The 21,728-nt window shown below is 43.5% G+C and overlaps 1 protein-coding gene across 7 annotated transcripts in view; it reads left to right on the top strand.

Moving 5' to 3' along the window:
• TTLL4 (tubulin tyrosine ligase like 4) overlaps positions 1–21,728 on the top strand; it is a 33,109-nt gene that overhangs the window by 5,220 nt on the left and 6,161 nt on the right. For 5 of the 7 annotated variants that reach the window (XR_009599646.1, XM_042244251.1, XM_027965194.2 and 2 more), the window contains exons 2-10: positions 11,314–12,898; positions 13,781–13,890; positions 14,424–14,487; positions 18,264–18,385; positions 18,834–18,944; positions 19,307–19,383; positions 20,066–20,257; positions 20,359–20,441; positions 20,674–20,802. Coding sequence is in view for 6 of the 7 variants with exons in the window: in XM_042244251.1 (XP_042100185.1) it covers positions 11,412–12,898; positions 13,781–13,890; positions 14,424–14,487; positions 18,264–18,385; positions 18,834–18,944; positions 19,307–19,383; positions 20,066–20,257; positions 20,359–20,441; positions 20,674–20,802 (2,375 nt within the window). In the remaining variant the exon portion in view is untranslated. Of the gene's footprint in view, positions 1–10,651; positions 10,817–11,313; positions 12,899–13,780; positions 13,891–14,423; positions 14,488–18,263; positions 18,386–18,833; positions 18,945–19,306; positions 19,384–20,065; positions 20,258–20,358; positions 20,442–20,673; positions 20,803–21,728 lie in introns of all 7 variants that reach the window. The other 2 variants (XM_042244252.1, XM_060411309.1) reach the window with 1 other exon arrangement.

A 21,728-nucleotide genomic window follows, 5' to 3' on the forward strand; every position in this document is an offset into this window, starting at 1 on the left:
CTTATCTTTCAATAGAAACTCTTTAGGCCATAAGGGAATGGCAGGACATACTTAAAGTGATGAAAGAGAAAAACCTACAACACAGATTACTGTACCCAGCAAGGATCTCATTCAAATATGGAGGAGAAATGACAAGCTTTACAGACAAGCAAAAGTTGAGAGAATTCAGCACCACCAAACCAGCTCTTCAACAAATGCTAAAGGATCTCTAGACAGGAAACACAGAAAAGGTTTATAAACTTGAACCCAAAACAACAAAGTAAATGGCAACAGGATCATACTTATCAATAATTGCCTTAAGTGTAAATGGGTTGAATGCCCCAACCAAAAGACAAAGACTGGCTGAATGGATACAAAAACAAGACAAACCTAAACCTATGGGATTCAGTAAAAGCAGTGCTCAGGAGAATGTTCATAGTAATACAAGCTTACCTCAAGAAACAAGAAAAATAACCTAACGTTACCCCTAAAGCAACTAGAAAAATAAATGAAGAACCCCAGGGTTGTTAGAAGGAAAGAAATCATTAAAATTAGGGCAGAAATAAATGAAAAATAAATGAGACTATAGCAAAAGTCAACAAAGCTAAAAGCTGGTTCTTTGAGAAGATAAATAAAATAGACAAACCATTAACCAAGGAGAAGAATCAAATCAACAAAATTAGAAATGAAAATGCAGAAATCACAACAGACAACACAGAAATACAAAGCATCATAAGAGACAATTATCAGCAACTATATGACAATAAAATGGACAACTTGGAAGAAATGGATGAATTCTTAGAAAAGTGTAACCTTCCAAAACTGTACCAGGAAGAAATAGAAAATCTTAACAAACCCAACACAAGCATGGAAATCAAAACTGTAATAAAAAATCTTCCAACAAACAAAAGCCCAGGACCAGATGGCTTCACAGGTGAATTCTACAAAAATTTAGAGAAGAGCTAACATCTATGCTACTAAAACTCTTCCAGAAAATTGCAGAGGAAGGTAAATTGCCAAACTCATTCTATGAGGCCACCCTCACCCTAATACCAAAACCAGACAAAGATGCCACAAAAAAAGAAAACTACAGACCAGTATTACCGATGAACATAGATGCATAAATCCTCAACAAAATTTTAGCAAACAGAATCCAACAACATATTAAAAAGATGATACATCATGACCAAATGGGGTTTATCCCAGGGATGCAAGGATTCTTCAGTATTTGCAAATCAATGTGATACACCACATTAACAAATTGAAAGATAAAGACCATATGATTATCTCAATAGATGGAAAGAAAGTCTTTGACAGAATTCAACATATTTATGATAACCCTCCAGAAAGCAGGCATAGAAGGAACAAACCTCAACATAATAAAAGCCATATATGATAAACCCACAGCAAACATTATCCTCAATGGTGAAAAATTGAAAGCATTTCCCCTACAGTTAGGAACAAGACAAGGGTGCCCACTCTCACCACTACTATTCAACATAGTTTTGGAAGGTTTAGTCACAGCAATCAGAGAAGAAAAAGAAAGAAAAGGAATCCAGATTGGAAAAGAAGTAAAACTCTCACTGTTTGCAAATGACATGATCCTCTACATAGAAAACCAAAGGCATCACCAGAAAATTACTAGAACTAATCAATGAATATAGTAAATTTGCAGGCTATAAAACTAATACACAGAAATCTGTTGCATTCCTATACACTAACAATGAGAAAACAGAGTAATTAAGGAAACAATTCCATTCACCATTGCTATGAAAAGAATAAAATACTTAGGAATCAGTTCAGTTGCTCAATCGCGTCTGACTCTTTGCGACCCCATGATTGCAGCATGCCAGGCCTCCCTGTCCATCACCAACTCCTGGAGTTCACTCAGACTCATGTCCATCGAGTCCGTGATGCCATCCAGCCATCTCATCCTCTGTTGTCCCCTTATCCTCCTGCCCCCAATCCCTCCCAGCATCAGAGTCTTTTCCAATGAGTCAGCTCTTAGCATGAGATGGCCAAAGTACTGGAGTTTCAGCTTTAGCATTGTTCCTTCCAAAGAAATCCCAGGGCTGATCTCCTTCAGAATGGACTGGTTGGATCTCCTTGCAGTCCAAGGGACTCTCAAGAGTCTTCTCCAACACCACAGTTCAAATGCATCAATTCTTCGGTGCTCTGCCTTCTTCAACAGTCCAACTCTCACATCCATACATGACCACAGGAAAAACCATAGCCTTGACTAGATGGACCTTAGTCAGCAAAGTAACATCTCTGCTTTTGAATATACTATCTAGGTTGGTCATAACTTTCCTTCCAAGGAGTAAGTGTCTTTTAATTTCATGGCTGCAGTCACCATCTGCAGTGATTTTGGAGCCCCAAATAATAAAGTCTGACACTGTTTCCACTGTTTCCCCATCTATTTCCCATGAAGTGATGGGACTGGATGCCATGATCTTCGTTTTCTGAATGTTGAGCTTTAAGCCAAATTTTTCACTCTCCTCTTTCACTTTCATCAAGAGGCTTTTTAGCTCCTTTTCACTTTCTGCCATAAGGGTGGTGTCATCTGCATATCTGAGGTTGTTGATATTTCTCCCAGCAGTCTTGATTCCAGCTTGTGTTTCTTCCAGTCCAGCATTTCTCATGATGTACTCTGCATATAAGTTAAATAAGCAGGGTGACAATATACAGCCTTGACACACTCCTTTTCCTATTTGGAACCAGTCTGATGTTCCATGTCCAGTTCTAACTGTTGCTTCCTGACCTGCATACAGATTTCTCAAGAGGCAGGTTGGGTGGTCTGGTATTCCCATCTCTTTCAGAATTTTCCACAGTTGATTGTGATCCACAGTCAAAGGCTTTGGCATAGTCAATAAAGCAGAAATAGAGGTTTTTCTGGAACTCTCTTGCTTTTTCGATGATCCAGCGGATGTTGGCAATTTGATCTCTGGTTCCTCTGCCTTTTCTAAAACCAGCTTGAACATCAGGGAGTTCACGGTTCACGTATTGCTGAAGCCTGGCTTGGAGAATTTTGGGCATTACTTTACTAGCATGTGAGATGAGTGCAATTGTGCGGTAGTTTGAGCATTCTTTGGCATTGCTTTTCTTTGAGATTGGAATGAAAACTGACCTTTTCCAGTCCTGTGGCCACTGCTGAGTTTTCCAAATTTGCTGGCATATTGAGTACATACAGCACTTTCACAGCATCATCTTTCAGGATTTGAAACAGCTCCACTGGAATTCCATCACCTCCACTAGCTTTGTTTGTAGTGATGCTTTCTAAGGCCCACTTGACTTCACATTCCAGGATGTCTGGCTCTAGATGAGTGATCACACCATCATGATTATCCGGGTCGTGAAGATCTTTTTTGTATAGTTCTTCTGTGTATTCTTGCCACCTCTTCTTAATATCTTCTGCTTCTGTTAGGTCCATACCATTCCTGTCCTTTATCGAGCCCATCTTTGCGTGAAATGTTCCCTTGGTATCTCTAATGTTTTTGAAGAGATCTCTAGTCTTTCCCATTCTGTTGTTTTCCTCTATTTCTTTGCATTGATCACTGAGGAAGGCTTTCGTATCTCTTCTTGCTATTCTTCTATCTGAAGAAACCTATGTATAGAAAGAGCTATGTATAGAAAACTATAAAACACTGATGAAAGAAGTCAAAGAAGACACAAACAGATGGAGAAATGTTCATGGATCGGAAGAATCAATATAGTGAAAATGGGTATACTACCCAAAGTAATCTATAGATTCAATGCAATCTCTATCAAGCTACCAACAGTATTTTCATAGAGCTAGAACAAATAATTTCACAATTTGTATGGAAATACTAAAAACCTTGAATAGCCAAAGCAGTCTTGAGAAAGAAGAATGGAACTGGAAGAATCAACCTGCCTGACTTCAGGCTTTACTACAAAGCCACAGTCATCAAGACATTATTGTACTGGCACAAAGACATAAATATAGATCAATAGAACAAAACGGAAAGCCCAGAGATAAATCCACGCACCTGTGGACACCTTATCTTCGACAAAGGAGGCAAGAATATGCAATGGAGAAAAGACAATCTCTTTAACAAGTGGTGCTGGAAAAACTGGTCAACCATCTGTAAAAGAATGAAACTAGAACACTTTCTAACACTATACACAAAAATAAACTCAAAATGGATTAAAGATCTAAACGTAAAACCAGAAACTATAAAACTCCAAGAGGAAAACATAGGCAAAACACTCTGACATAAATCACAGCAGGATCCTCTATGACCCACTTCCCAGAGTAATGGAAATAAAAGCAAAAATAAACAAATGGGACCTAATTAAACTTAAAAACTTTTCCACAACGAAGGAAACTGTAAGCAAGGTGAAAAGATAGTTTTCAGAATGGGAGAAAATAATAGTAAATGAAGCAACTGACAAAGAATTTAAAAAATATGCAAGCAGCTCCTGCAGCTCAGTACCAGCAAAATAATAACCCAATCAAAAAATGGGCCAAAGAACTAAGCAGACATTTCTCCAAAGAAGATATACAGATGGCTAGCAAACACATGAAAAGATGCCAAACAGCACTTATTATCAGAGAAATGCAAATCAAAACCACAATGAGGTACCATTTCATACCGGTCAGAATGGCTGCTATCAAAAAGTCTACAAACAATAAATGCTGGAGAGGGTGTGGAGGAAAGGATACCTTCTTACACTGTTGGTGGGAATGCAAACTAGTACAGCCACTGTGGAGAACAGTGTGGAAATTCCTTTAAAAACTGGAAATAGAACTGCTGTATGACTCAGCAATCCCACTGCTAGGCATGCACACCAAGGAAACCAGAACTGAAAGAGACAGGTGAACCCCAATGTTCATGGCAGCACTGTTTATAATAGCCAGGACATGGAAGCAACCTAGATGTCCATCGGATAAGAAAGATGTGGTACATAGACACAATGGAATATTACTCAGCTATTAAAAAGAATGCATTTGAATCAGTTCTAATGAGGTGGATGAAACTGGAGCCTATTATACAGAGTGAAGCAAGTCAGAAAGAAAAACACCAATACAGTATGTTAATGATATATATGGAATTTAGAAAGAAGGTAACAATGCCCCTACATGCGAGACAGCAAAAGAGACACATACAAAGAACAGGCTTTTGGACTCTGTGAGAGAAGGCAAGGGTTGGGATGATTTGAGAAGATAGCATTTAAACATGTATATTGCCATATGTGAAACATCACCGGTCCAAGTTCAATGCGTGAAACAGGGCACTCAAACCCAGTACACTGGGACAACCCTGAGGGATGGGATGGGGAGGGAGGTGGGAGGAGGGGCTTCAGGATGGGGGACGCATGTACACCCATGGCTGATTCATGTCAGTGTAGGGCAAAACCCGCTACAATATTATAAAGTACTTAGCCTCCAATTAAAATAATTAATTAAAACTTCAGGTTGGCAAACGAAATATTTTGGAAATACTAATTACAAGGAGGCCTCCTTTGGTTGTTACCCCCAAAACCCAGAAAGTTTACTGTGTTCCCATGTGTAATACACGTTGTTAAGGTGAAACTTGTTCTTTGTTGGGATATTCTGAATTCAGAAGAATACAACAGTTAAATGAGTCTAAGATGTTTTGGGGACAACTGATTTTTCAAGCTATATTAGATAAAACTTGCATAGAATTTTTAAAAAGAGATGTCTTTCAGTTTGGTTGGTGGTGGTGTAGTCACTAAGTTGTGTCCAACTCTTTGCTACCCCATGGACTGTAGCCTGCTAGGCTTCTCTGTCCATGGGATTTCCCAGGCAAGAATACTGGAGTGTTCCTTCTCCAGGGGATCTTCTTGACTCAAGGATTGAACCTGGGTCTCCTGCATTGCAGGGGACTCTTTACTGACTGAGCCACCAGGGAAGCCCTGTCTTTTAGTTTAAATGCCTGTTATTCAGTCAGATAGTTAAAGCTCACTAAATCATCATGAAATGTTTATTTCAATTACAGTTAACCCTTACCTTAGTTCTTTCTATAAATTGTTTAGTATTTTCTACCTTCTCTTAACAAAAGGATAAACTTGTTGAAACTTGTGATGAAAAATTTTAGAGTTCAACTTCAAGATGTACAAGGAATACAAGGGTTTAATTTTTTTGTTTGTTTGTTTTTTGGCCTGTACCATCCCTCTGGCTTGTGGGATCTTGGTTCTCTGACCAGGGATTGGAACCTGGGCCATGGCAGTGAAAGCCCAAATCCTAACCACTAGTCCACCAGGGAACTCCCTAAGGAATATATGGTTTTAAAAATTCCTCGGGGAATTCTTGGATAAAATCTGAAAGAGTATATTGTGGAAAAACCGTGGAAAGATAATTAGCAGGAAGGTAACATCAGATTTGTCTTTAAGGTTACCGTAGTGTCAGTGTGCAGTTTGAATAAGTAAGATTTTAGACTGAAATCTGGAAGTCAGTGAGAAAACTAGAGACCAGGCTAGACACCATGAGAGCTTTATGGTGGTTGTGATGGGGGAGAGGGTTTAGAGAGAGATTAACAGTGGTAGGGGCTTCCCTGGTGGCTCAGCTGTTAAAGAATCCGCCTGCAGTGTGGGAGACCTGGGTTCGATCCCTGGGTTGGGAAGATCCCCTGGAGAAGGGAATGGCTACCCACTCCAGTATTCTGGCCTGGAGAATTCCATGGACTGTGTAGTCCACGGGGTTGCAAAGAGTCAGACACAACTGAGCGACTTTCACTTTAACAGTGGTGAAGGTGAAGTCGCTCAGTCGTGTCCGACTCTTTGCGACTCAATGGACTGAAGCCCAATCTGGTAGCAAAGTAAATGTCAGGAGAGTGGGACAAGGAGCAGTCTAGAATGATCCTAGGTTTCTGAATTTAGTGTTCAAATGGGTGGTGCTGCAGGATGAGGCAGAAGGAGGAGGGGCAGCTTTGAGGAGAAAGGTAAAGAAGTTACACTTTGGACATGGTGAGTTGAGGCTTCTTCAGCCTGAGTGGTTGTTCTGTAGGTCTGAGTGATGGAAGAAAATTGGAGAATGTAGGACGTGGTTGAGGTCATGGGATAAAAGAGGCTGCTCTGGGAGAATCTGTGTTAATAGTTGGATCTGCCATTTATTGAGCACTTATTGTGTACCTCCTTTTGGAGAAAGAAGACTGCATGTGGAGGACACTGACTTTGAGGGAGTAGATAGGGGAAAAGGGATGGAAGAAGGGAGGCAGAATATTTAAAGTCAAGTCCAAAAATGAGTATGTAAATGAAAAGTCACTTTTTCACTGACAAAAGTTTTTCACTGAAAAATTGTTAGTCGCTCAGACGTGTCGGACTCTTTGTGACACCATGGTCTGTAGCCTGCCAGGCTCCTCTGGCCATGGAATTCACTAGGCAAGAGTACTGGAGTGGATAGCCATTCCCTTCTCCAGAGGATCTTCCCCACCCAGGGATCGAATCGGGGTCTTCTGCATTGCAGGGAACCTTTAACCACAGGATCTGGTACTTATAATGTGAAGTTGAGTTTAGCTTTCCTGTTAGATTCCTTCATCCTATGACCTTGGAATTGTCTAGTCATAGACTTTCTGGACTTGAGCATGAAATCAGATGCTTTGATCTGTCAGTGAAATGTGAGAAAACTTTTCTGTAATGCTCTTAACCTCTCACCATCTCTTCTGGCGGAATTGGGAAGCCAGACCTGGTGTTTTGGAATAAATACCGAGAATGCTAATTTCTTTTAGGCCCTGAAATCAAACAGACCTCATCCTTAGGAGCCTCTTGGATATTCTGCACAGGCAATGCCGTTGTAGACCAGAGCTTTCAAGCTTTTTGGTCTCTTACGTGCACTTTTTTATTAAAGATCTTTGGAATCTTCAGTATATTCTTTTTAATGTGGAATATATATCTACTCCACATTAGAAATTGAAGTATTTATTAATTCACTTAGAAATAATAAACTCATTAAAAATAAACATAAGTAGCAGTTTTAAACATGAAAAATGCTATTGTTCAAGAATGTTAGAAGAGTGGCATTATTTTTGAGAATCTTCTTAATGTCTGGTTTAATTGGAGACAGCTGGATTTTCCTTTTTTTTTCTATTGTTTCAGTGGGTTCAGTGTACTGTTTGGTTGAATTATGTGGATTATCTAGCCTCATATAGAGAATTAGTTGGAAGAGGGAGGAGTGTTTCTGTAGCCTTTTCAGATAGTGGGTATTCTTTGCTGCTGCTGCTGCTGCTAAGTCGCTTCAGTCATGTCCGACTCTGTGTGACCCCATAGACGGAAGCCCACCAGGCTCCCCCGTCCCTGGGATTCTCCAGGCAAGAACACTGGAGTGGGTTGCCAGTGCCTTCTCTGATTCTTTGGTACTACACAGATGTTAACAAGGGGTGGTGTTATGAAGGTTAGCTGCTGTGGAATCTGAAATGTTATCAGGGAGCTTTTCGTACTTTGTTACATTAGAATCCATTGGTCTATCTCTGACCAGATCTTTTACCCATGTCTGATTTTTTGACATTGTATGATAGATAATTTGGAAAATACTGGTTCATTGAGTTGTTGCCACATTCTATTTGACAGTATAAAAAAATCATATCACCACAGTCATCAGAAAACTGGTTAAGTATGGCGAAGCTGTCAAGCTCATGGTGGCAGATACAATTTTGCCCAAATTCTCATTTTCTCTTGGAAGCTCAAATTTTATCATTGGCAACAAACGCCATCAGTTGTTTCCCTTGAAGTGACAGGCTTCCTCTGTTTCATTTTCTAGGGAACGCCTGCCAAGTATCAAAGTCTGAATAACCATCACTTGTGTATCCTTCATTCTTTCAAGTAAACATGATGTTCCACAGAAAAATTTTGCAATTCAAACAAGTGCTTTACTTACAGACAACCGTTGTCTTCTGTTTTATATGTACTTATTTTATCACACAGAATGTTAAAAAGATGTACTTGAGGATTGGGATTTCATTTTTTACTGTGTCATCAAGGACATTCTTAAGTAAACCTGGGACTTCTTCCTTTGCTGTGCAGTGAAGAAGTGTGTGGTGGTGAAAAATCTCACATGGTACCTTTGCTTGAATCCTACTTGGGAAACAGCAGTTTGACCCACCATTGCTCTTGCGCCATCAGTTGAAAGTCTGGCACAGTTAAAAAGGCAAATCATATCTTAGTTTTGTTATGGAAATAGTTTGACCTAGTGGAACCCCTGAAAGGGCCCACACTTTAAGGACCACTGCCTTCAAGCTCACCCAAGGTTTCTTTCTGAAGCTGCTGAAGGTCAGGGCTTCAGGAGAGCTAGTCACTTAATTATGTTAGGATGTACTTAATCGCTCAGTCATGTCCGACTCTTTGCGATGCCATGGACTGTAGCCTGCCAGGCTCCTCTGTCCATGGGATTCTCCAGGCAAGAACACTGGAGTGGCTTGCTATTCCCTTCTCCAGAGGATCTTCCCAATCCAGGGATTGAACCCAGGTCTCCTGCATTGCAGGCAGATTCTTTACCGTCTGAGCCACCAGCTGCTGCTGCTGCTGCTGCTGCTGCTGTTGCTCAGTCGCTTCAGTTGTGTCTGACTCTGTGCGACTCCATAGATGGCAACCCACCAGGCTCCCCCATCCCACCAGGGAAACCCCTAATTACGTTAAGCCTTCAACTGTTTCCACTTTTCAGTAATTTGCAGATGGACCTCCTTTAGCTTTAGCTGCTATAAGCTGTTTTTACCCCCTGAGGTTGGCTAACTACTTTTGCAATAACTGTGTTCTATAAGAGCTGCCCCTCTCAACTTCTATTGGCCCTCCCTTCTCATTAGGTTGGCGTATTGACCTTTCTTTCTCAATAGTCTTTACAGAAGTTCCATGCTCCTGCAACTTTCTTTAGGGAGACAGAGTTTGGGATTTATCTCTTAAGAGAAAATGTGTCTGATTCCTACACTCCTCATTCTGTTTGATTCCAGCCAAGTCACTTCTATCTTCTTACATAACTATTGGGCAACTAAAGTGATCTCATCAGAGATCTTGTGACTCTAGACTCTGAACTGTTTCTGATGTCCTGAGTTCCCCTGGTGACTGAGGGAAACTCTCAGATAGAAGAGGAAAAGGAAACTGCAGATCCCAAGAGCCACACACTCCTGTAATATAGGAGAGTGATATAGTCAGTGTGTAATGAATAATTACTTTCTGTAGAAATAGATACCTTGTCCAAGTTGGTTTGGTCTGGCCTGGCCTCTGGAGACCTGGTGGTTTGAGACAACAGTCATAGTATTTCTAGCATAGGCTGCTCATCATTCACTCTCACTTAAGGAAGAAACTCGAGGCAAAACGCCCCATAAAAAATGGAAGGCAGAATGAGATAGACCGCTTCTGAATGTTGTCTAAAGATGGCGGGGCAGAAGGTTGAGATTCCTGAGACTGGTTGCTTTAGAAGAAGAGAAGTTGGATCCAGGGAAGGCAGGCAGGACACTACTAAACAGACTTGCGTTTGGTGAGGCAGGTGAGGGACTAGGAACTGGACAGAGCTAGCCAAGCAAATAGAAAGAGATGTTTGAGGCCATTTTGTTTATCTTCAGAATGCTCTGCAGTTCTTTACTTTTCTTATCCCCTCAGGAAAAAAAAAAATTATTTCATTTTTAACAGCTTTGTGGAGGTATAACTGACCTAGAAAATATTCATTACCCTCAAGTCAATTATTTTTTAAACTTTATTCCAGGAACCCTTAACATCTCATGAGCCTGTATAGTTGGCTAGACTCTTGAAGAGATGAAATTACTGTTTCAGCTACAGAACGCACCCCAGAGGTCAACAGGAGAGATCCCTGAACTTGTCTCACTTAGTCCGTGGAAAGCAGACCACATCCGGGGCAGCTTGAGAATTGGTGAGGGAACAGTACATGTGAAATCTGCTTCTCACATGATCTCTGAGCATTCAGAATTGGTTGATGAGGAGGAAGGTGTTGGCTGTTTTCTCTGCCACACCCAGGCTTGCCTTATTCCTAGGCACACGGTGTCAGGTGATGGAATGAAGCCACTCATGTAAACTTGTGGACGATGAGGCAGAAAGGTGTGAATTTTTCTTTGGAGAAAGAGGAACGAGCTCTTTGAGTGAGAGAATGGGAGCATGTGAACAGATTTTACCCTGTGGCAATTTAACATCCTAGTCCTTGATGAAACCAGCTCATCAAGGCATGAGGACAGCAGGAAGTCCATGGAGAACACCCTCAAAATCTAGTGTTCTTCTCCCAGGGCCCTGAATGATGACTGAGACTGGTTGCCCAAGAAGTGCTAAAGTAGGGCTCTTGCTTGCCAGGGTACCACTGTAGCCTTGTGTCTGTCCTGGGACTGGAACATTCCCAGCTGTCTCTCTCCCCTTCAGGCTGACGGACTTCAAGGATGCAGCTGCTACTGCTGGAGGCACCTGGCACCTCACCTGAGCCGGGCCATGAGGCCATGTGGCCATGATGTGGGCTCCTCATGGCCTCAGCAAGAACAGAGCACTACGATATCAGCCTCCGCCGGGGACACAGCTTGAAGCAGAGTGGGCCCGCAGGCACAGCGCCTACCCCGTCACCTGAGAAACCCTCCGAGGGCAAAGTCTGGGCTCAGGCTCATCAGCAGGTGAAGCCAATCTGGCGGCTGGAGAAGAAACACGTGGGGACACTTTCAGCAGGGTTGGGCCCGGGCCTCTTGGGTGCACCCCCGCAGCCAGCGTACTTCTTTTGCCCCAGCTCTCTATGTAGCTCCGGGACCGCGGCTGTCACTGCGGGTCACAGCAACTGCTGTTACCTGCACTCCCTCCCAGACCTGTTCAGCAGCACCCTGCTGTACCGCCGCTCCAACTACAGGCACAAAGCATACCAGCAGCTGGAGTCTTTCTGCTTGCGTTCAGGCCCGTCAGAAAAAAGACCTTTCTCTCTCCCTCAAAAGAGGCTCCCCGTCAGACTCGCTGCCAACAAGGCCACATCTTCCAAGCTCATCCCCATGGCGTCCTCATCCATGGAACCATACTCCTCACTGGGAGCGGCCGGGGAAAGTCTTTCAGGGAGGAGCCTGGCCTCTGCCATCTCAGGGAAGACCCCATCTCCACTCTCCTCTTCTTCATCTTCCTACAAACCCATGCTGAACAACAACTCCTTCATGCGGCCAAATAGCACTAAAGTGCCTTTATCGCAGGCCACAGAGGGCCTGAAGCCAGTATCCTCACCCAAGGTCCAGCTCATCTCCTGGCATCACTCAGGGGGCACTGGAGACTGTGCGTCCCAGCCTGTTGAGCACAAGGCGCCCAAGAGCAGTGGCCCTGCCCTAGACGACACCCCTGCCCACAGCACGCTGTCTACCCCCAGCTCCTTGGACACCTCCACCACCAGTGTTGCCTCTTCCCTCTACAACCGGAGTAACTTAGTCACCAGGACTGAGTCACATCCCTACGGCCTGGATGGTGACCCTGTTTCCCAGACTCTGACTAAGGAGGTTCGGTTCACTGAGGCTGTGAGGAAGCTGACTGCAAGAGGCCTTGAGAAGAAACCAAGGCAAGGCTACCATTTTGAACAGACTTACTTCATGAACCCCAGCTTGCAGTGGGATCTCCTCAACCAGAACAGGCGGTGGAAACCTCCTGTGGCCGGCCAGCAGGTCCCTCAGGAGGACACTGGAGCAGACAACAGGGTCCTCCCTGCAGTCTCAGACCCTGGGGGCTTGGACAGTGCAGTCTTCTGTACCAAACGCATCAGCATTCACCTCCTTGCCTCACATACCAACGGGCTCAGCTATAGCCCTGCCTGTGGATCTGCGATCGATTCCTCACTTCTTGGAGAAGGCAAGACTCCAGTTCTGCCTTCTCCACCTCAGCCCCTTGGTGTAGCAGAGGTAGCCACCCGCCTCTCTTCCATCCATCTGGGCAAACTTGGGAGAGAAGGGCCTAAGGAAGCCAGGGAGCTGAACTCACCTCCTAGGACTGTTGGGTAAGTGAAGAAAGTGTTTGGTCCATTTAAAGTAGTAGAATGTATACACACCTGGTGACACTGACCCTGTGTCTCTGAAGGTTGGTTTTTATTTTTTAAGTGCCCTGGAATGTTGGTTTTCACTTTAGGGCAGAGGTTGACAAGCTGCACCTTTCAGGGCAAATCCTGCCCTCTGCCTGCTTTTGTAAATAAGGCTTTATTGAAGTGCAGCCTTATTCGTTTACTACTGTCTATGGCTGCTCTCTTATTTTAATGATAGGGTTGCATAGTTGCGACAGACTGAATGACCCACAAAACTGAAAATATTTACTCTCTGGTCCTTTAGAGTAAGAGCTTGCTAAGCCCTGCTTTAGGTTATAACCAGGGAAAAATAAGAATTTCAAACATCATGTGTTGGGGACTGTGATTTCTCTGCTTAATTCCAAACCAAATCAGGTTCTCAGTCATTCCTGGTATGACAGCTGTTTCAGAATTAGGACACACACTTAATTGGCCTCTTGTGCCTTGTTATTTCTCTGGAACCATGGTCCACCAAGGCCTTTTCTGAGTTCCTAGAGAGAGGTCTAGGGACCTTTGATGTCTGTTACTACCCATTGACTGATGGTGTTTTATATTCAGAACTTTGTATTTATATGCTATGAGGTACTTCAAGGAAAATGGAAGGCAGAGTACCTCTTTGCGGAGCTGGAGATGTGGGGTTGAGGAACTGTGGCCAGGCCGAAGCTCTTGAGAGCAAGAGGAGTGGGTTGTAAGGCCCAGGCAAGGGCCAGCAGACTGGTGACTAGGGAAGAGACGAACACTGGGAAATGATGAAGGAAGGAGAATCCAGCGTGACCTCTCTTACGGAGCTGGCTGAGCTGGGGGCATGATTCTTTCTTACAGTTCAGCTACTGACCTCCAGCTAGACCCGGTTGAAACGGAAGATCTGGAAGAAGAACTACTAGATGGTTTGGAAGACTGCTGCAGCCAGGATGAGAACGAAGAGGAGGAGGGTGAGTAGAGGACTCTCTTGCCTCCAATAGCACCCCACTCCAGTACTCCTGCCTGGAAAATCCCATGGACAGAGGAGCCTGGAAGGCTGCAGTCCATGGGGTCACTGAGGGTCAGATACGACTGAGTGACTTCACTTTCACTTTTCACTTTCATGCATTGGAGAAGGAAATGGCAACCCACTCCAGTGTTCTTGCCTGGAGAATCCCAGGGATGGGGGAGCAGCAGCAGCTCTGGAAGGGGGGCTAACGATTATATACCAGCTCCTCGACTCACTTTGTCACCTGCGTTTATCATTCACCTTAGGGGTCTGAGGGTGGGAGTGGCTTTGGGGGGGCTTGTTCTCTAGTCCTCTGTCCCCCGAGTCTTGCCTTCTCCCTGCAGCTGTTGAGCTCAGGGGAGGCGGTGCAAGGCAGTAATGGGTGCTTGTGGCTCTTCGAGAAAGCTGAGCCAGGATGTCCGAGGAAGAGCCACCTGGGCTTGGTGACTGAGTGGCAGCCTCTCCCACCTGGGCCATCTCTGTTCTTCCCCCTAGGAGACTCAGAGTGCTCCTCGTGCAGTGCTGTCTCCCCCAGCGAGTCAGTAGCAGTGATCTCTCGGTGAGTCCTGACTGTGTAGGTTGTTGGCAGACACTCATTTACCATCTCTTGAGGATTATAAAGGGATGAATCACCCAAGTTATTAATTAATGGCCCTGTTAACCCTAACTCACTTTGGCCAAATTTTTACAGTAAGGACTTTAGTTTTCAAACAGGAATCAGTGGGAGGCAACAGAAGTGTATTTTATCAGCTGAGCTTAAAATCAGTACTGTGCTTCTTGTGCTGCAATTTAGTCTTTAGGCTCCAAGAAATTGTTCAGGTAAAAAGCAAATAATCTCAAGAAGTAGTTGGAAAATTAATAACTAATTTCACAAAGAGACAATGTTTGAGGTAGATTCTTAGTTAGGCTGCACACGTGAGGATATTTGCCACCTTGCATTTTAAATGTGTCCCCAAGTCAGAAACAGTTCTGAGATAGATAATATCACTAATTGGAGCTCTTTTTCAGTGCTCTTTTGCTCCCTTTGGAAGTTGGTTTTATAAGACTAAAGTTGACCTTAGTAGTAAATTGAATTTAAAATTCTCTAGCTATAATCTAGAGTATTTTATTGACTGCCCTTCATGGAATCTGAGTGATACCCATCTCTACCTAGGAAACTGAGAAGTCTGTCTCTTAATGTAGACCTTTCTTTTGTAGAACAGATAATTGTAGAATGGTGCATAACTGAGATGTGGAATCGGGGGAGGAAGGAACACAGGACTAAGAGGAAATTACTGTAAATGAGGACATGTCTTTATGCTAAAGAGTTTTAGAACTTGCTTACAGATCATATAGACCACCTCTCTGGGTAGAAAGTTAACATTCTTCAGTATAATCTTCCTTGTTCCCTTCATCACTTCCAACCTTGTCTCAATATGAGGCTCTTATCTTCATTAATTATTTTTAGGTATTAAAAAGAACCCTCACAAAGTATCAACCATTAAAGTTTTTTTCTTTTGAAAAATAACTTCTACTGAAAGTGTTAAAAAAACAAAGTTCCTATTCTAATTTTAATTCTAATCTGGCTATACATGTCAAGGCTTGCCTAGCATGTGGAGCAGCCAAACTCTGATTGCTTTCCTTTGTGTTGGCTCTGCCTTAGATGAAGCTAAGAGGAAGAGTTATTCTCATCTAAGATTAGTATGGACGAGGCAGGCTGCATCTCTGACTGTGATGGTGGCTGCACCTGTCCCAGTTTTAGAGTTCCAAACCAGCAAGGTAGAGAGAATTGTTTAGAAAATGGAGAGACAGAATAGGGACTTTCTGTGAAGGTTGGTAGAAATCCTGTCATAGGTATCCTGAATCTGGTGCATAAATTCTGTTACTTTAAGCCTAACCCATTGCTCTTTCAGATAAGCAAATCTACTTCTGGCCATATATATTAGATGCTGACCAAGGACTTACACTCGCTCAAAGAGAAACACATTTAACATTTAATTGACGTGGAGCCTCTTTTCCACACTTCTAGGTTTGTCTTCAGGCCTAGTTCAAGACAGCTGCACAGCCCTTTGTTTAACCTTTCTGATTTTTAAGATAAAATTCACAAAAGGTGTTTGTTAATTCTGTGTTCATTAATTAATTTCTACAGAATGTACAGTCTATATGAGGCTTAAAACATGAGGTCAAGCAAATGGAGGTTGAAGAATTTTAAACCATTTTGCATTTTAACTGAAATCAGGCATCTTTTTGGATTGCTGAAGTCTTATTTTTTCCCAATTATGAAAGATTTATTTATTTATTATAGAAAATTTTGCAGTCACAGAAAAATAATTGAAAACACTACCTGTTTCCTCTGTCCAGCAATAGTATATTACTTTTCCTGTTGAATATTCTTTTTCTAAGAATCATGTGAATTTAGAGATAGCATTGGTCAAGTTCAGCCTCTGTTTTTTCAGATATGAAAATTGAGGAACAGGGAAATTAAGTAACTATTTGCAAGGTCAAGGTTTTTAGCACTGCTAGACCAAAAGTCATGCCTTTTGAGGTTAAGTTCAGTACTCTTGAGAGGCAGCTAACAAAGATTTTCTTTTTTTTTTAATTAAACTTTTGATTTTGAAACATTTATAGATTTTCATGCAGTTTTAAGAAATAATACAGAGATTCCCTGAATTCTTTACCCAGTGTCCCCCATGGTAACATCTTACACAGCCATAATACAATATAATGTAACCAAGACATTAACTTAGTGAAGATGTGAACATTTCTGTCACTGCAAGAATGCCTCCTGTTGCCCTGAGAGCCGCGCCTACTTTCCTCCTACTCTCATCCCCTTCTTAACCCTTCATAACCAATAGTTTTGTTGTTCCAGGAATGTTATTAAATGGAATGATAGCCATATGTAGCCTTTGGGGATTGGCTTTTTTCACTCAGCATATTCTGTACAGATTGATCCAAGTTGTTACACGTATCCATGGTTCATTCCTTTATATTGCTGAGTAGTGGCCCATGATATGGATGGACCACAGTTTGTTTAACCAGCCACCTGCTGAAGAATATTTTGTTTCCAGTTTTTGACTATACAGATAAAGCTGCTCATTGTGTACATATTTTTGAATGAACCTTAAGTCTTTATGTCTCTGAGATAAATGCTGGGTTCTATGGTAATTGCACATTTAATTTTTTAAGAAACTGCCAAAGCTATTTTCCAGAGTGGCTATACCATTTTATATTCCTGCTTGTCTTTGTTTTTAAATATGAACTCATTGTTTTTGATTTTCAACAATCTTAAATTCTAATATTCAGTAAATGGAAAGTCTTTAAAGTAAAAAATTTTGGAAATGAGAAATAGAGTTGAATTAATTGGACTTATTTAATTAATTGGAATTAATATTTAACTCAACCCAATAAAATTCATTAAAAATTTCTCAGGTTTGAAACACTGAGGTGTTTTATGTACAGTACCTATTTCTGTTGTGCTGAAAAATAACAGGTAGAGTATCTCTTTATAAACTGAAAATTAATCTTAAATAATAAATATTTGTGGATCACATCAGCCTGATATAAAGGGTCATAACTATCCTCTCCATTTTCAATGTTATCTGAAGAAATTGTCTGGGTCTGTCAGCTTGTATCCAATAGATAGTCTAGGTCTTCCTATTTTGAGACTCCTTGAGCTAGTCTTGATCAAGACTTTATTGACAGTAGGGACCCCATGGCCTACTGCTCCAGATTCCCAGACCTGTCTTACTACCACAGTGTTACATAAAAGTCTGATGTTACGAATGTCTGATGTCTCTGTTTTCAAAACAGAGAAGAGCATTAATCATCCATATATCTTCAGATAAATATAAAATGAGTTAGAAGTAGCACTGCTTCTTTTCTTTCTGTTGCTTTTTTCCCTTTTTCTTTTTAAAAACCTCTTTACCTCTTGGTTCTTTCTGTCTTTTCTGCTTTTCCTCCTCTTTTTTTTAATCCACATCATTCTTTTTGTCTCCTCACCTATTTCTCTTTGTCTTAGCGTAGCATATTCCTCTACTGACATCCACTTAAACTCCTTACTTGCTCTCAGAGCCACTCTTTTCAGGGACCTCCCCAGCCTATAGCTCGTCACAGGAAATTTTAGTTGTATCATAGAATGCAGTATTGGAAAACTTTGTCTTTAGGTGACATTTATGGTGTGATTGTGTATAGGTTAGCCTTAGCATGGATTAATATTTGCAAAGTAATTATTGAGCACTTGTCTCTGTAGAATCGCAGTGTAGAAGATAGCACCCTGAAAGAAACGATGTGTAAGAGTAACAGCACTCAAGGTTGTGGCTTTGCCTTTCTCTACCACATGGCTGTTTTTCTTCTTAGGAACTGCATGGAGTTTCTGACCAAACCCCTTTCCAATGAGAAAGTTGTTCGACCAGCCCTCATCTACAGTCTCTTTCCCAACGTGCCCCCTACCATCTATTTTGGCACTCCAGATGAGAGAGGTAAGCCTGGCCGTGCATCTACCTGGAACAGCCCCCGGGAGAAGGATGCTAGTGGAGCTGGCAGTAGGGTGGAAGGGCCTTTCCAGAATGGCTGTGTTGGTGCTTGGTCACCCACCTGGTCCACCAGGCTGATGAGGGGATCTTTATCTGGTCCATCCTTTAGCTGACCCTCTCGGCCCCGTAACCTCATGCTTCACTCTTGACCTTTAACCTTGTATCTCTCCCCTTTTCATCCTCCTCTCCTCTCTGTGTTCCTCATTCCTGTGCAGTCCCCTTTCTTCCCCAAAGTGTGCTCCTTTGAAACTCTGACGTGGAATAAGACTTACTGACTTGCCTACAGGGTATGTTGAGCAACAGTGCCACCTCTTACCTCTACTCACCATGATTCTCCTGCTCTTCTCCACACCCTCCCCGCCCCACCCCCCCTACTGCCCCCTGTTTTCCCCAGTGGAGAAACTTCCTTGGGAGCAGAGGAAGCTGCTCCGGTGGAAGATGAGCACAGTGACCCCCAACATTGTCAAGCAGACCATTGGACGTTCCCACTTCAAGATCAGCAAGAGTGAGTCACTTGCCTTACTTCAAGCCTGTCCTCTGCCCCAGCAGATGGGCCCTGGGCAGGAGGGAACCCCTAGATTAGCTCCTGCTGTGTGAGGACCCTGTCCTGAAGTTTCCAACTTCATAAGAGGACATAGGTCTGAAATCCCTCTGCCTGGAGCCTGTTCCTCAAAATTGGAAGACAGAGAGCCATTGTTCTAGTCCTGACCCCAGGGCCTCATGTAAGACAGCTCCATGGCAACTCTTAGAAAACCGGGGCTGGGAGCTATGCCCAGGCTCTGGTGGTATTTCTGGGGCCTCTGAGCCACTCTCTGTCCCAGGGACCGAGCTGCTAGCAAGACTGACTTCCTGATGTGCCTTCTATAGGGAATGATGACTGGCTGGGCTGCTGGGGTCACCACATGAAGTCTCCTAGCTTCCGATCCATTCAGGAGCATCAGAAGGTAGGGGCCTTTTCTGAGCTGCTCTTCCCCTGGACTTGGGCAAGGAAAAGTTGGTAGTAGAAGTAGGGAAGAGAAGGATGACCATAGAGAAGTCAGGAGGGCTCAGAGGGTGGAGAAAGTATGGGAGGTGGGTGCTGTGTGAGCCCCCAGTGGATCGTGCACACCTAGTAGGTCAGCTACAGTATCTTGGACAGATACAGCATCTAAGACACTTTTTCTCTGGTGTATCTTGAGACACAGTGTCTGTTTTCAGTTTATCATTTTTTCCTCTAACCACTGTACATTGCCTCTGTTTGTCCAAGCTGAATATGTGTAAAGAGCTCTCATTTGGAATGAATAGTCAGTCCCTTTTCCCCAGGAAAGCCAGGTGCTTTTCTTTGTCCTAGAGGCATGGAAAAAGACTTAACAGGTTTTTCTTTACTTTTACGGTGAATGTTATGTCTGTCTTAGTTACTCTTTTACATCATGAACTAAAGGGCACTACGTTGTGTTGTGTTATGTTTGTGTTTTAATCATTTTTTTGGCGGATGCTCAGCACGGGATACTTAAGGACCTTTAGACAGTGACAGTCAGATGGAACAGGAGCTTAGAATATTGGAATGGTGTAGTGAGTCTTGCTGTCTTCCTTGTGGTCTCACATGGCCCTGTCTCTCCCTGCTCCCACCCTCTGTCCCCTTTGCAGCTAAACCACTTCCCAGGTTCATTCCAGATTGGGCGCAAGGACCGACTGTGGCGGAACCTGTCCCGCATGCAGAGCCGTTTTGGCAAGAAGGAGTTCAGTTTCTTCCCCCAGTCCTTCATCCTGCCCCAGGATGCCAAGCTCTTGCGCAAAGCCTGGGAGAGCAGCAGCCGCCAGAAGTGGATTGTTAAACCAGTGAGTGGTCCTGGTGGGTGGCAGGCAGGGCCTGAGTGGGAGCGCCAGAGTATCGGGCCAGGTAGACAAATCCTCTCCTCTCTTCTCCACTCGACCTCTAGCCAGCGTCTGCTCGAGGAATCGGCATCCAGGTCATTCACAAATGGAGTCAGCTCCCCAAGAGGAGGCCCCTTCTGGTACAGAGGTGAGCCCGTCTCCAGCTGAGACCCCGCTCCCTGCTTCCCACCTCCTCAGCCTCGGAGGGCCCCTTTTCACCACGTTTTTTTGTCCTTTGTCCTCCCAGCCAAAGACCTTCCTCAGCCCACTCTTTAAAGGTCTTCATCCTGGGACCATTAGCTGGCTTTTGCCGTGGCTCAGTCACCTACCAAGCCCTGTCTCATCTGTCCTGTCCCTGAAGCTGGCCTTTCTCTGTGTAGGTATCTCCACAAACCCTACCTCATCAGTGGCAGCAAGTTCGATCTACGGATCTATGTTTACGTCACCTCCTACGATCCTCTACGGATTTACCTCTTTTCAGATGGGCTCGTCCGCTTTGCCAGTTGCAAGTATGTGGTGGTGGTGGGGGCTCACCCTGACAGCCTAGGGAATTTGCTTTCCCTCCAGGGAGGGAAGCTGAAGGACACCAAACAGGAAAATAGCCAATGTTTTGGTAGTTTTTGTTAGCAAAGGAGAAGGTGGAGTGCCTTTGGGAAAACCTTGTCTTCCTTTTCTCCTGTGTGATAGCTTTAATTGTACATCAAACACTTCTGACACCACCTATAACCAGATGGTGGGTTTTTTTCTCCTCAAACAAAGCATTTCTATACAAAACCAACTGGCTGTCCTGCAGTTGAACTCAATTCTGACATGTCTATCTGGGGACATCATCAGATCCCATGGGTCAAAGGCTGAGTCTCGCCAACCTGCACCTCCCTCCACCATTTGTGATGCCAGTCACAAGTGCGGGTGGCTGCCTGTGCGTCTCACCAGTGGGCTATAGATCAGAGATTCCCGTGACCCCCTCCTCAGGGCTGGGGGTATCAGTTTGGTTAATTTTCTAGAGCAGCTCACAGAACTCAAGAAAACACTTTGCTTATACTTATTGATTTATGAAAAGTGGATGTGATAAAGGATACAGAACAGGGGGATGGAAGAGTTGCACGGGGCAAGGTGTGTGAGGAGAGGCACCAAGCTTCCATGCCCTTTCTGGGAGGGCCGCTCTCCCAGCATCTCCACAGGTTCACCTACCTGGAAGCGCTCATATTTGGGGAATTTTTACAGAGGCTTCAGCACTTAGGCTTGATTGATCATTAGCTCCATTTTCAGCCCTTCTCCCTTTTTTAAGATAATGGGAGTTGGGTGGGGGGAGCTGAAAATTCCAAGCATCTAATTATGTCTTGGCCTTTCTAGTGACTGGCTATCATCCAGGAGCCATCAGGAGCTCACCCAGTGTCGCCTCGTTAGAACAAAAGATGCTCCTATTACCCAGGAA

This window comes from Ovis aries, chromosome 2, assembly GCF_016772045.2.
Source record: "Ovis aries strain OAR_USU_Benz2616 breed Rambouillet chromosome 2, ARS-UI_Ramb_v3.0, whole genome shotgun sequence".
In the NCBI taxonomy this organism is placed as follows: domain Eukaryota; kingdom Metazoa; phylum Chordata; class Mammalia; order Artiodactyla; family Bovidae; genus Ovis; species Ovis aries.